The sequence below is a fragment of the Aspergillus caelatus genome (genome assembly GCF_009193585.1).
Source record: "Aspergillus caelatus strain CBS 763.97 unplaced genomic scaffold BDV27scaffold_62, whole genome shotgun sequence".
NCBI classification, from domain to species: Eukaryota; Fungi; Ascomycota; class Eurotiomycetes; order Eurotiales; family Aspergillaceae; genus Aspergillus; species Aspergillus caelatus.
Genome location: NW_022475325.1, coordinates 13487 through 28476, shown reverse-complemented (window position 1 = coordinate 28476; position 14990 = coordinate 13487). Strand labels below are relative to the sequence as shown.

The following is a 14990-nucleotide window of genomic DNA, read 5'->3' as shown; positions in this document are numbered from 1 at the left end:
ACAAGTCGCATCAAATCCCTAACGATCAATTCCCTGGAAGTTTCGAAACAGCCCTAGGCAATTCTGCCTTCAGCCCACTCTCTTCTTCTTGCTCCAAGCTCCACGGCGGCATTACCCCAATCTTCTCCATGATTATGCATTCCTTTCTTCCCTAGCCCAGCCCTTTCCAAACCCTGTTCTTCGGTCAAAACGGTGAGTACCCCAAAAATGACAGGCACGCCCGAATCTAATTGAACACGCATCAATCCGTGAGAGACAGCATCTGCGATGTATTCAAAATGCATGGTCTCTCCCTTGATAAGGACGCCTATGGCGATAATAGCGTCAAACGGCCGAGTGGTAGCGGATGTTGGCGATTGCGGGGACGCTTTACTAATATCTGCGGTAGAGGAAGAGAGCAGATCCGTGGCACTGATTCCCTCACCGGAGGACGAGCTCTTAGCTGCTTGCAGCTGAGAAGCTGCGTAGAGCCTAGAAGTAAAGGGAGCAGGCGTCAGGATGAACCCCTGGTAGTAAGGCATAAAAACAAGTTATACTTACCGCTGAGCGGCATATGGTAACTCATAGCTGCCCGGGACAGTGAGGGTTGTGATATGCTCCTCAATTACACCAGCTGCTAAAAGGCTCTTCCTTGCCCCTTCCACGAGAGGACCAATTATGCCCATATTCCATCTCGCATGAACAATTGCAATTCGAAGCCCCGAGCCTATAGAAACTGATAAGCAAGCGATGAGCTAAAAACTCCCTTCTTCTGTACCTCTCGTACCGTCAAAGCTTGGAGTAGCTCCTGGACCCTTCAAAGATGCCATGGTTGAAATTTGTCACAGTTTAAAGGGGCTCAGTCAATTGAGAAAGCTGTAAGTAATATATAGGCCTTTGTGCAATGGTTATTGAATATGGAGGGAATACCCCGCGGGCTTGGTGGGAGAGGAGTTATGATTACGTAATTCCCAGTATATCTAGAGAACTACATAGTCTAAAATTCTGCCAGGTCACCATGAGCGCTGTTTGATTATGTTCAACCTTAGCACCTTTGTTTTCAAGTCGTTTCAAAGCTCCCGATAGTATATTTTGTACTGTGTTGAGTGCTTGTTTTGTAAAGTACCACCGCCCGTATCATTACCACTGTCATCTAAATAGCCTCAATCTTAGAAGAAACATTAATTATAAGATATTAGACATCTACTTAAATTTATGCTAAGATGAAACCTTGTCTGATCGCCGCGTATTGCGCTAGAGAGAGGATGCGGTGGGACCGTCAGTGGGATGAATAAGGATGGCAATTTCACCGTCGGTAGAGTACCGATTCCTAATACAGTAGCGATATGATATCATTGTATATCCTAACTTTCAAAGGTATCTCTATCGATCTATGTTGTCGAATGACTTCGACGTCAGGTATCAAAATTAAATAACCGTTCTAAAGTAGGAATGGACGGCTACCTTGATAGGCTATCCCACCATGAGAACCTGCGCGGTTACTGCACTGACCAAACCTCACTCCAACTACTGTCGTATTGTTGTACGGGGATAGTCGGGTGTCCACTCATGGTTAACTATATGTAGTAACTGTTGAATACTAAGGTAGTACTACTAATTACTTTTCGATAACCATGCACCTATCCGCCGAGTGTTGAACTAGTGACAATTACAGATCGATCTACATGGAAATAAGGATAAAGCATTATCCTGCATTGGGTAGCACAAAGAGCGTGTTCAACCCACTAGTATCCTAGTCAGGTCATTGAAGAGTCATACCAGAGATATCATTGCCTGCAACATTGCATTCTACCGGACAATTATGAAAATTAGGGAAGAAAAAAAAAAAGCGCGAAAACTCATTCGAGAGATAGCAAGGATGCTCGATAAGACTCTGCAACCTCCATAGGCCAAACTTCGCTGTGTCAATAGCGACAATCTACTCAACAGTGACCGACTTCGCAAGGTTGCGAGGGAAATCGACATTGAGACCCTCAGACACAGCCAGCCAGTAAGCGATCAGCTGCAAGGGGATGACATTCAGGAGACCTTGCAGGCAATCAACAGTCTTCGGAACTTCGATCTTCACGGTTTGAGCCGAAGAGAATTCCGGGTCATCGGAATTACAAATCACAATAGGACGGCCACCTCTGGCAATGACTATTAAAGTATTAGACAAAATAACCACATCTACTCAACTGCTAGTTTTCAACTCACCTTGTTGATAAGCATTCAACGACTTTGTGAACAGGTTGTCCCTTGTAAGGATCATGATGATAGGCAAGTTTTCATCGACAAGGGCAAGAACACCATGCTTCAACTCGCCGGACATAACAGCCTCGCAATGGAGATATGAAATCTCCTTGATTTTAAGTGCACCTATATGACGCATGAGCTAAGCATAATACACCGTACGAGTAGTCACTAACCTTCAAGAGCAGTAGGGAATTGACCACCCCTGCCCAGCAAGAGCAAACTCTTTTGGTTTTTAAAGTTTGCACACAATTGTTTGATGGGTTCGTTGAGTTTCAAAATCTCCTTGAATTGCTCAGAGACCTTAGAAAGGCCCTCCATAATCTCCTCACGCCTCTTCTGCTTAGAGGCTCTATCCTCACTGAGAGACAAAGCAAACATGACCATAGCAACAAACTGGGACGTGTAGGCCTTGGTAGAAGCTACACCAATTTCAGGTCCAGCGTTGATGTGCACACCGCAGTGAGTGAGAAGTGAGATGGAGGACCCTACAACATTAACAATGCCAACGGTTAATGCCCCGCGTTCGAGACAGTAGCGCAAGGCCATGAGCGAGTCAGCAGTCTCGCCAGACTGAGAAACGAAAACGCACGTGTCGTCACGGAATACTGGCGCCTGTCTATCCAGAAAGTCGGAAGCAAGTTCAACAGAAATAGGAATCTCAGTAAGTTCTTCAAAGACTCCACGCACAGCCATGCATGAATGGTAGCTAGTTCCACAGGCAACAAATATAATTCTTCTGCAGCGGCGGATAGTAGAAATGTACTGCCGCAGGCCACCAAGTGTAACTTGCTTGTTTGCAACATCCAGCCGTCCTCTCATGGTATTTATCACAGACTCAGGTTGCTCGAAGATTTCCTTTTGCATGAAGTGGTCGAACTTGCCCTTCATAATCTCCTGCAATTCGAGTTCAATCGTCTGAATAGCGCGAACGTTCGAAGTACCATCATCTTTTGTGAGGCGATGAATGTTCAATTGTCCCTCATGCACATGAGCGATATCATCATCTTCGAGATAGAGGACCTTCTTCGTATGCTCGACGATTGCAGATGGATCAGAAGACAGGAAAAATTCAGCCGGCTGGGGGATGCCATCATCGGAAAGGAAAGCACGAGACTGTGACCTATGCAAAAGGGACTTGTCAGGTGGAGCGAGGAGGCCAGTCGCAGACTTCTTGATGGCCACGTTCTGTGAAGCCTGCTCCGCAGGAAGGGCTCCATCTTCTGAGTATTCGACGTCCACGAAATCCACCTTCATTTTCTTGGATGTTCTCACACCGATCACAAGTGGGGACCCCTTGCGAGCCGCAATGACCTCATGGGGGTAATGTACTGACTTGATGAGAAGCCCAAACGCGCCCTCGAGCTCCTTCACAACAGCCTTAGCCAAAACTGTAAATTCGATATCGGGCTGTTGGTCATAGAGATATTTGGTGAGCTTTGCAATACATTCGGTGTCTGTGTCAGTCTCGAAGCGGAAACCTTTGCTCTCCAACAAAGCCTTGAGTTCTTTGTAGTTGGTAATGATACCATTGTGGACAACTGAGAATTCCCAGTTCAGATCGGACCTGCATGCCGGGAACATTAGCAAACAAGCTTGATCCGAGTCGAGTTGATTCGACCGTGGAACATCGGGCTCACCTGTGTGGGTGGCAGTTCAAGCGGGAAGGTGTCCCATGAGTGGCCCAACGAGTGTGAGAGATACCAGCATGAGATTCGAAGGATTTGGTCAAGTCAGGCTTGCACTCGTCAATGAGTTCCCTAAGCTTAGCAACCTTGCCCACTTCCTTGAAAGCACAAACTTCATTCTTCTTATCGCCATCTATGGCGAGACCCGCAGAGTCGTAGCCTCGGTATTCAAGGCGCGAGAGTCCTTTGACATGTCAGAAGAATACACAAACAATCTCGAAATCAAAGTAAGAAGGTGTGAGGGCGACAACAACGGAGATGCTAACCATTGAGAAGAGTGTCAAGAATATACTTGCGGTCCCTCTCGACGAGGTAGTTAATGTAGCCGAAAATGCCGCTAAGGGTTATTTAGTTACAGCAAGTATTTAGTCAGCCTGGGTGTTCGGCAACGTACCACATGGTTAAGGTATGTTAAGAGAGAAAGCGAGTCAAGGCGTAGAAGGGGTGAGTAAACGCTGTAATGCTTCGATAATAAACGCTGCCTCCAGATACTGGAAAGCAAGTCACGTAAACGGTCGTGGGGTTTCTCAAAGTGCACTCTGGAAGGAAATATACTATCAACAAACAAATTCGAAGATACTCTGGAAGGATAACATAAAACACACTTCTGACAATCCAGCTGGAGAATTAATATTTGATAGTCTTAAAGGGCGGTGTGGCGAGTAAGAGAAGGAAGCGAGGAGAGAGAGAAGTTGATAGTAAAGGGGAAAATAAGTAGATCGACAATCTGTTGGAAGGAGGGGGAAGAGCTATGTTTTATGTTGTGAGATCGGCCCACACAGAGACCAGGGAAGCTGCTATGGACCGGCCCCAGGGCGCAGCCATTCATTCAACGTTGATCTGGCCAATAATGTGCCTTTTCTGCACCTTACTCAGGTTGTTGGACCTACTGGTATGTTTCACTCGTGACTCTCGGCTGGAGACCTTCCATGGCATGGACATGTTGCTAAGTTTACCTACTAAAAATTAAACAGGTCATTGGCTCCACTAACAGATCAAAAATAACATCTCGACTATTAGGGACCTAGCAATATTCTTCCATTCCCTGCTCCATAGATTTTTGTTCGTATTGTAAAAGTACTCCGTACAGAACTTCTTCTTTGGACACTAGGCAGATACATACAGTATGCAGTATTATGTACTATTAGCGTGTACATGGAACAACTTTTATCTATTACCTGTGGGTCTATAAGTTGCCATCATCAGGAAAAGAAAAACAGAAAAAGAAAGGGAAAGAGAGAAAAAGAAAAAAAGAAAAAGAAAAAAAGGGTTGTTAGCCCCCCTCGGCAGTTCCTGTGCGGCTGATATGCTACCCTTAATCCTGACATCTCACGGTCTCACCATAATCATCTAACTACTTGAGTAGGATTGGGTTCAGTACAATTTTAGACCTCTCAATCATGAATCAAAGTCAGAGGCTGCCCACATTGATAAATCTATGAGTACCTTCCGATATACGTATAAATATTTATCAGTGACATTATGTAGGCTGTAATTGTACTGTAAAAAGGGTGGGAATGAAACACGAAATAGGGACAATCGAGTACTCCTCCGGTATCCAATAAAGGCCTGGTCTGGTACCGACAGCCGCTGTTGCCACGTTCATATTCTACTTCTTCCCGTCATCAAAACTGAGACGTTCAAAGAACAATGCCCCTTTCTCTTGCAGCCAATTACGACTAGGGGTCCCTTTCCTCATGCTCCTAAATATGAGTTCTTGATGGCAACTACTACTAGCTACTATTCCTCCCCTTTTAGAAGGAGGGGTAGGGAGGGAAGGGAGAAGGAATGGCTCAAATCATCTTAACTGGATACCGAATTATACTTCAGTGTTCCAGGCCCTCTCGCTAGACAGTTTCCTTGATACTTCTTCGGTGGCAAATAACTTTTTTTTCTTATGTTTTATTTTATTCCTATGTTTCCTCTCTTCTTTTCCTTTGGGAAAAGGGGGGGAGGGGTTATCTAGTTCCAGTATCCGTTGTACCAGGGGCGAAGCATGTTGGGTTTATTTTTATGATGTCCTAGGGTTTCGGTTATTGAAGTTACTATTTTTATACATTGTTATCGAGGCTTGGTCATCTCCCTCTCTTTAAACTATTGCTATCACTTTAGGGCTGTAAACCACTAGCACTGTAATATATACCAGCGTACGGAGTACTATAAAGTATAGTCTGAACATCCCGTCTCTATACTTATTTGGTAAATTAAAAAGGTACTATTTCCTGAAAGGATACATACGGTACATTACACGAGATGAAGTGGGTATATATGCATCATGTATTATTTTGGGGTCAATAGATGACCAAACCATTCCATTAGTTTCAGTATCATCACAGAAGGTCAGCGCATTGTCATTCGCGAAGGGAGTTGGTAGAATCTGGCCAGATACCAGCTGGGCAATTAATTTCCTTAGGTGGCCACCCTAGTATGTAAGTGATGATCACTTTCAGCTGTACTGCGTACCTGGGATTCAAAATACTTGACTTGTATTTGCGTCCTTACATTGTGGAATGTTGACGGGTCACAAACTCAGGCAGGTTAAGCGCAAGCTGTATACCAATAACAGTATCTGCTTCTATACCATTCCAGGCAAGGCCTTTTAATGCCCTTCTTCATACCTGGCACTGTCAATGCTCACCAGAGATTACTGTCTTTTAAAATCATTGTTCTCTATAAACAACAATTGTGTACTGTACAATGAATACACTGGCTGGTTAAACATGGTGAATACTAGTATCTACCTCTGGGTTATACCAAAATTTTCTCCTTGGAATGCTATGTTTTTTGGTGGGTGGGGCTTCCAACAATCAAGCACTCTATTGTTTGTTCTTATTATTATAGGTTCAAAGCCGTGCATGGCAAGTCCTGTAGTCTTGTAGAACCGTAGTCATGTCCAGTGATGATCATCCTACTCAACAAGAATCACCTCTCAGCATCCAAACCTCCAGCATATACAAAAGTCACTAGATTTCCACATATTTTATGTTGTCAGACTACCGCTTCTCCATCGAGACATTGCGACAAGTATGTATTTGCTTGAATTATCTTCTAAGAGTATGTGAAAGTAGTGATGTGGCATTGATTGAGATAAATGGAGCCCTTGATGAGAAGCGTCCCCAAGAAACTATTTGGCCCTAATACCTTAAAAGTGTTTTTGTGGATAGAGTGTACGGTGTACACAGCTAAAAGCCGGTGTCAATTATATCTATTTAATGTGATTTTGACATCCACGATTAATATCCTTCATACGGAAAGATTTCAAGTAGGTCTCTTCTAAATAGTAGGATATTATCCAGGGATCTACAAGAAACTGGCTGCTTGTATAGATAGCATAAATTAGATTCAGATTAATTGGGGCCTCAAGAAGGGGGAGTACGAATATCCCTAAAAGAAAAAGACGAGGACAGACAGGTTGAGAACAGTGAGTAACTATCTAATCCTAAGTATATCCGAGCTATAAAAATTGAACACTGAAGAATAGTAAATATTCATGATTGAAGTCTATCGAGTCCACTTTAAATTGCGTGTTGACTATTTACGCGAATGAACTTTGCAACATGTGCTCTGGTTCCAGGATCTAAACTGGGTCTTTGGCAACACTTTCTTCCCCTCGCTCCCAAGGGAAAGGGAAAGAAGAGAAAACCAAGGACCACTCCTCCCATGTTCAAAAATACATTAACCCAGAATACTGCAATAATCCTTTTGCCTGCCAGTGGGTTGCAGTCTTTCCAGCGAGGCTCCGTGAGATCCCCTCCCCCACCGCTCCAGCTTTAGTCGTGAGTTTCTTCGCGTTTTGGTTCCTTTATCGCGTTGGTAGGGCGATTCAAGAACACATCTAATGGGCGCTTTTCTTGCGATCCTGAACATCCTAAACTCTCGCAATTCTTGGGCTCACGTCAATCAACCGCTCCCCTTTGCCTTCGATAAGCTACCGCCTTCCACCTTTTTTTCACAACGTCCGTACCCGATCTCTTCTGCCAGATTTGGTTCCACCTTGTACGGTTTACACCAGGGAAGATACCTGGCCTTATGACTGTGCATTAGCCGAATACAACGGTTAAGGATGCTGCCTTCTGATCGCAGCTGGTCTGATTTTGGCTCGTAGCCATCTCTCAGTATGTCGCGCTCCTCGGCAGGCTTTGCAGACTTCTTCCCTACTGCGCCGTCTGTCCTTCAGCAGAAACGATTTAAAGTAACTAGGGAGCGACCGCGACCTAAAGCCCAAGTTGATAGTGAACATAGCGATGAATCATCAACGTGCCCCACGGAAACAAGAGCCATTCTCAACTTGTCTAACGGTGGTGCATCTCTGGATTCTGGGCAAATATCTTCTACTGATTCAAAGAAAACGTCACCTGAATCGTCTGTCGAAGGCTCTGCAAGTTCCACAATAGGGGATCATTCAGCCCTGAGCTTATCTGTTGGTCAGCATGGCGCGAATTCGCATGAAGCGCGTCTTGACACCTTAACTCCTCTTACCAATGCAGAATCATCGCCTCCTCATAAAGCAAACTCACCCCGGAATAAAATAGCAGAAGGCATTGTTGCAAGTACTACTATCGACACCAAGAGTGGAATAACCCCTCTTCATACCCCTCCAACACCACAGTCTCAAGGCCGTCGCACTGGAAGCATCAGAGGTTACAAGCTGGTCTATGACCCTGACACCGAAAAACGATCATCTTCGAAAGAGAAGCGAAAAAAACCCCGTTATGTCGATATTCTACTGAGCGAGCAAGACAATTGCCCACCAGATCCTCGCCTGGGAATTCCAAATTATATGCGAGGCGCCGGTTGCAAGCAGAAGAGGAAATATCGACCAGCGCCCTATACCCTAAAGCCTTGGCCTTATGATGCTTCAACGACAATAGGGCCCGGTCCTCCTGCGCAGATTGTTATCACTGGTTTTGACCCGCTCACTCCAATTGCGCCGATCAGCGCCTTGTTCTCGAGCTTCGGAGATATTGGCGAGATAAATAACCGCACCGATCCGATTACTGGCAGGTTTCTTGGAATATGCTCAGTAAAATATAAAGACAGCGCTTCATTTCGGGGTGGCGGTCCTGTCCTTGCAGCAAGCGCGGCTAGGCGAGCGTACTACGAGTGCAGAAAAGAGCAGCGCATTGGGACACGAAGAATCAGGGTTGACTTGGATCGCGATGGGGTTGTTTCAGACAGATTTGTGGCAAGGGCAATTGAGTCCCAGAGGATGGGACAGAAAAGCAGTCATCCATCTACAGAAGATGTGAGATCTGATTCGGAAACAAAGAAAAATGAGCCTCCTCCGACGGCGCCGAAAGGTCCTTCAGGAAAATCCTCTGTTCGCCCTCTAGTTGCAATTCCTGAAGGACCGAGGGCAAATTTCCTTAAACCTGTCATGCCATCTTTGGTCGAGGAAGTGCCCATTTTGAGTCAGATCAAAAGGGATCCGTATATTTTTATTGCTCATTGCTACGTACCAGTCCTTAGTACAACCGTTCCGCACCTTAAGAAGAGGCTCAAGCTGTTTAACTGGAAAGACATTCGCTGCGACAAGACTGGGTATTATATTATATTTGAGAACTCTAGGCGCGGTGAGGAGGAAACTGAGCGCTGCTACAAAATGTGCCACATGAAGCCTCTATTCACCTATATCATGAATATGGAAAGCCAGCCTTATGGCAATCCCAGCTACGAGCGCAGTCCAAGTCCTGAGCGGTGTCGAGCAGAACAACGCGAGCGAGCAGAAAGAGAGAGACTGAAAAGAGAAGTGGGTCTTGATATCGAAGAAGAGAAAAGGCAGCGAGCGGTTGACCTTGATCCCTGCCGAGAAGTATTAACCATCATAATTCGGGACCTGAAAGATAAACTTCTTGAGGATGTGAAGTCACGCATTGCGGCACCAGCATTGTATGATTATCTCGACCCTGATCGGCATGCTCTGAAAAGGAAAACGTTAGGTATCGCTGACCCGGAGGGGATCAAGAGACCCATGTTTCGAATTGATGATTCGTTCGGGACACCAGACTCGCGGCCAGGGTTATCAGACGCAAGGCGTCCTTTCAGTGGATCTACTCCAAATATTCTTGCACTTCCGCGTATTCGGAAGGCTCGTCATCTTGGTCGCACAGATACTGCTTTCTTGGATGAAAGGCGCAAGCAACCGCTGCGGAGAAGAGAGGTCCGGCCACTGTATCACCGACTACAACAGTTGCATGACGTTGACGACTCAGATGATGAGCAGCGAACACCAAAAGATACGGATGAGCAAGACAGCCGGCCTCCAAGTCGGATGAGCTCAGGCACCTCGGAATCTGATGATGGCGACGGATTTGTTTCCCAGGCTTTGGGCATCCCAGCTGTAGAATTGGCTGGCTCAGGTCAAAGTCAAGAGCCTGATGAGATTTTGAAGGACAACCAATCGGTAGGCCAAAGTCCACAGCTTGGAAGCCGCGAAATCTCGCCAGAGTTGCGGAAGCGGAAAAGAGCCAGCGAAGAACTCGAGGCGCGCAAGAGACAGAAGGAAGACGACGAACTTTTTGGCATTAACCCTATTGCAGAAACTCAAGTCGAAGGCGCCCAAATCATCGCAACCCCTATAGCGGTGGACATAAATCTCAAAGATTCAGAATCTGCTTTGAGTATCCTTCCAAAAGAGAGTAATGATAGCCGGCAAGAGACGGAAGATGCCAACCATTTGGACTTTGGTAGTATTGATATTACGTCTTCAATGATAGAGAAAGACCGCCGTGGTATACTAGCTCCTCTTGACGATGTCGATAATGCGGCGGTGCGCAAAGAACCCCGAACAGAGGTGGAATGGCGAGTGTCGAATGACGAGCCTAGGCCAATTGTCGATGATGACGACGGAATTATCATGGATCTCGACGGATGGCAGAATCTAATAAAAGACGATGAAGATCTGCACTTTCTTCGAGATATCCTTGTTGGATATCCCGAATCCAACGTTGGGAATTTGTCGGCTTGGGCATGGAGGCAGAAGGAAATCAAAGCCCTCAATCATCCCGGCGATGTGGGTCCTGTGCGTGGAGAGACTGGCATCGCAGGTTATTACGTGCCCAATACAACAGGTGCTGCTCGAACAGAAGGAAGGAAGAAAATATTGGAGTCAGAGAAGTCAAAATACCTGCCACATCGTATCAAAGTCCAGAAGGCACGTGAAGAGCGTGAGGCCAGGGCAAAGAATGATCCGCATACTGCTGCAGTTGAGGCTGCAAGAGTTGCTGCGGCAAAGAACATCTCTAAGTCTACTTCCAGGTCTACACGAGTCAATAACCGCCGATTGATTGCAGACATCAATGCACAGAAACAGGCCCTTCCCACTCAATCCGGAGACGGCGACGTCCTTCGCTTCAATCAGCTGAAGAAACGAAAGAAGCCAGTACGCTTTGCTCGGTCAGCTATTCATAATTGGGGCCTCTACGCCGAAGAGAATATATCAGCAAATGACATGATAATTGAATATGTAGGTGAAAAAGTGCGGCAGCAGGTTGCGGACATGAGGGAGAGACAGTATTTAAAGAGCGGAATCGGCAGCAGCTACCTTTTCCGCATTGATGAGAACACGGTTATAGATGCTACAAAGAGAGGGGGCATTGCTAGGTTTATCAACCATAGCTGTACACCGAATTGCACTGCCAAAATCATTAAAGTTGATGGTAGCAAGCGTATTGTTATATATGCTTTGAGAGACATCGAGAGAGGTGAGTTTGACAAAAACACATAATATCCCCATGGGTGTACAAGTTGACTTACTAATCTCTGCAGATGAGGAGCTGACGTATGACTACAAATTTGAAAGAGAGTGGGATAGCGATGATAGGATCCCATGCCTTTGTGGCTCAACCGGGTGCAAAGGGTTCCTTAACTGAGATGCCCAGGCGCATGTTCTCTGCACACAGGATATCTCACCCGTCTGCCGGCCTCTGTTGCCCCCTCTTTATGTTCCATTTCTTTCGCTCAACTTAGCATAATATCCGGACTTGTTTGACAGATGCAGCGTTGGTATTATGGCGTCTTGGCTGAGGCTTGGGTTAACAACTGTTCACATAAACTGGCCCATGCGTGATTTTCTGCTTTCTCGTTTCCATTGTTGTATGCGGTTCCTATCACGGCAATGCTTTGTATTTCATATTATTTCTGAATCAACTGCAACAACCATGTACCATATAGCTTTCACCACTTGGCTCTTCGTCACACAAGCTTCTTTACGATATATGCTATTCGGGCAGACACAAAAGACGCTTGCGGGGATTGTAACATGTAACACGGAACTTTTTCCGGGAAAGTATCTGATATACTAATGAGGCAAGGACAGGGAACAAGATCTTCCATGCTATTGTAACCTGACACTCAGCCTGCCGCACGTAATGGAACAGTATATGCAGAAGATTTAAACTAAGAAAAGTCAGAACGTGCAGGATGGAAAGGTAACGAGAGGCTAACAGACCCAAATGACTTGGTAGAAGGAAGTTTGCAATCCCCTCTTTGATCAAGTATTCATGCCCACAATGACCACAAGTCAATTTTCCCTCAAGAATTTGCGTTTCCAATAATAGTCGATGAAGCTCCTTTAATATTTGCTCATCCCTGAGCTCATCGCCCTCGGGCTTCTTATCCATGATTTTGGGGAACCCAAGCTTGTAATAAGTGAGCGCTATCCTTATCTGAACACATCACATAATAGCACATGCGTTTACTTACCTCATTTGCCATTGTCTGCAACGCATGCCAATCAATCCGAGGGACAATGTTACGGATAAAATCGGGTTGAAAATCAATCTCCTGCAGCTCAAGCTCCGCATCCCTAAAATGAAGTGGGAACGACTCCGGTGATGCCTTGCACCCTTTGACGGCACAGGTCAAAAAATTGGCAGTGATCAGCTTCATTGAGTCTGTTTAAACTATGGGTATGCCAAAGCGATTTTTCAGTTGAGAATGGAGCATGTAAGAGCAGAGAGACACTAGAGGATATGGCTGGGGGCAAATAATCTCTCAGCGGAAGGAGACAAAAATCTACTGCCAAAAAATTTCCAACTTGGACAGTACTCTCACGGGTAATGCAAACTCCCAACCAAGAGTACACAGTCAATTGCTGGCCTTCTATGATGTATATATTTACTAACGCTTCGTGTAACAAATATAGTTTCATGATATCGAATTTACCTCCTCGTCTCATATCAGCTATCGAACATTATGCATCTAGCATGGCCTAGTTCAAGCCAATAAAACCTATCATATACATTATTGTATGGGTATAGGAAACGGTCTGTTGACCGCCAATTAGAGCAAGCCCTGTTCCCTTCAATGAGTGGACAAAGGCGTCCACAGCATTCCACAATTCATTTGATCACGACATCCACGAGGTCGCCGTCTACCATATCATACATAGACAGGCAAGAACTGGGATCTAACCGATCACCATCGAACACTAGGTACACTTCCAGATTTTCTGGTATTTCTTTTGTATCACGAAAGATAGTGACAAGTCGCGAGATTTGCATTCTTGAATTAACATTTAATTCCATGTCGCCGGCCCTTGGGCACTTCAAAACGACCCTTGTTGATGGAAGCCTGCTGTTGCCATCAGTTGCGGCAGACTCTTGGGCCAATGCAGAATAACTTTCATGCGAAGCCTGCCAATCATCCGTTGACTTTACATTGTCTTTGATAACAGCTTCCATGTGAATACGGATGTCTTCTTTGCTGCCATACTGAACACGATCGCCATAAACTGAACTGTCAGCGAGGCCTTTTGGCACGCTAAGTCCCAAGCTCCTGCATGTTGTGACATCAAATAACCTCCTGCCCTTCCAAGTCAGGATTATGGATGGCTGCATCTCTTTCCGTATACCCTGGCGGTTGCACCATGCAAGACGAACATCTCTTAGTGACTGGGACATTTTTCGGTGGACTATCAGCGGCTTCGTGCTTTCGACTTTGGAGGTGATAAGAATCTGAACAACCGCATCATACTCCATAGAATCAAGATGATCTGTATGGATTGAAACTTTTCGCTGATTCTTTTGAGCATCACAAGAAACAGGGGTCTTGCCGACCGCCATTATCGTCTTCGTTATTTCTGCATTGGCGCTTGGGTAGGGCCGAATACCCCTAGTGTTCATGGAATCAGCTTTCGAGCCAGCAGTGCTAACTTTCTCTGTTGGCAATTGCACGGGCGTTCGGCAGTCGTTACGATCACCTATGTCTGATGGGGTTTTGCAGGAATCAAAGTTGCATGGAGATGCGCCTTGTATATCACTTTTCTCTTGGCCGCCGCCAGGAAGAACTCGGGGCGCGATTTCTCTTGACGGCGGTTCCTGTGAGATGTGTCGACGCTTACAAACCTTACCGTCCTCTGTAGTAGGACTGCCAGAACGACATAGTGGACTATCTCGAGCTACCTTACTTGCAGCAATAATGTCTGCGTACGTCTGGCCAGCGCGACGGTAGAAATCATTAGAGTCCTGATCATCACCTCCCCTTGTTGCCCACGAAGGCCTCTTGAAAAATGACCGCATGGATTTCAAAATAAGTACGGAAAAGATAGATGGTGTGTTCTTCCAATTAGCAGGACTCCTCCACCTGAAAAGAATGTCAAGGTGAGGATATGTTTGGGTGCCTAATATCTTAGGCGGTCACTTTTGCACTGCGAGAGGTACCCTTTCGACAGGGCGCCTGTCCTACGGTAGCGGATTATGACGGTGGACTGAGTAATGTTGAAGAAGTCCGAATGTCGTGTGTTGATTGGACAGATGTCCTGACCCTAACACTATTTAAATCTAATTCAGTCCAGTATCCACAATACGGCCTTGTACTGTAGGAATATACCAGGAATTGTACTAGTACGTACTCTTTAACTTAATTTTGATTGAGAGAGAGCATGGGCAAACGAGTGATTTCTCAAATCATAGGTACTCGTCAGCATCAAGTGAAGTTGCGAGTATGTAATCGCCACGCTTTGTGCCCTCTTTAACCTAGATGACACTTTTAAGGTAAGGAATACTATGAAGTATTATGTACATACATGCATAGCAAGATTTCATCAGATCAGCTACTATATGTTACAGC

The 14990-nt window shown here is 45.6% G+C and overlaps 4 protein-coding genes across 4 annotated transcripts; 1 reads left to right on the top strand and 3 right to left on the bottom strand.

Moving 5' to 3' along the window:
- Positions 1-53: 53 nt before the first annotated feature.
- BDV27DRAFT_144133 (glutamine-fructose-6-phosphate t) lies at positions 54-4319 on the bottom strand (the record flags this gene model as incomplete). Its single annotated transcript, XM_032070215.1, has 9 exons — positions 54-471; positions 541-706; positions 1124-1125; positions 1923-2139; positions 2197-2358; positions 2409-3799; positions 3873-4104; positions 4187-4257; positions 4315-4319. 9 exons carry the CDS (start codon positions 4317-4319, stop codon positions 54-56), a joined length of 2664 nt encoding a protein of 887 aa, XP_031928851.1.
- Positions 4320-8037: 3718 nt separating this feature from the next.
- On the top strand, positions 8038-12321 carry set1 (histone methyltransferase SET1; the record flags this gene model as incomplete). The annotated part of the gene is made up of 2 exons (XM_032075585.1): positions 8038-11623; positions 11688-12321. The coding sequence occupies 2 exons, from the start codon at positions 8038-8040 to the stop codon at positions 11789-11791; spliced, it is 3690 nt and encodes a 1229-aa protein (XP_031928850.1). The 3' UTR covers positions 11792-12321.
- Positions 11601-12967, bottom strand: BDV27DRAFT_126193 (RNA methylation protein TRM112). Its single transcript, XM_032066496.1, has 3 exons — positions 12624-12967; positions 12370-12559; positions 11601-12317 (listed from the first exon to the last, which is right to left on the bottom strand). The coding sequence occupies exons 1-3, from the start codon at positions 12807-12809 to the stop codon at positions 12313-12315; spliced, it is 381 nt and encodes a 126-aa protein (XP_031928849.1). The 5' UTR covers positions 12810-12967; the 3' UTR covers positions 11601-12312.
- Positions 12968-13085: 118 nt separating this feature from the next.
- On the bottom strand, positions 13086-14776 carry BDV27DRAFT_99379 (small ubiquitin-related modifier domain-containing protein). Its single transcript, XM_032078159.1, has 2 exons — positions 14773-14776; positions 13086-14691 (listed from the first exon to the last, which is right to left on the bottom strand). The coding sequence occupies exon 2, from the start codon at positions 14438-14440 to the stop codon at positions 13262-13264; it is 1179 nt and encodes a 392-aa protein (XP_031928848.1). The 5' UTR covers positions 14441-14691; positions 14773-14776; the 3' UTR covers positions 13086-13261.
- Between the last annotated feature and the right edge of the window lie 214 nt (positions 14777-14990).

Excerpts from the sequence above, each read along its gene's own strand:
- BDV27DRAFT_99379 (XM_032078159.1), bottom strand. The coding sequence starts at position 14,440 with ATGCGGTCATTTTTCAAGAGGCCTTCGTGGGCAACAAGGGGAGGTGAT.
- BDV27DRAFT_126193 (XM_032066496.1), bottom strand. The coding sequence starts at position 12,809 with ATGAAGCTGATCACTGCCAATTTTTTGACCTGTGCCGTCAAAGGGTGC. Across the intron at positions 12,560-12,623 it reads TGCAGACAATGGCAAATGAG|CTTGGGTTCCCCAAAATCAT; the intron begins GTAAGTAAACGC and ends ACTTATTACAAG.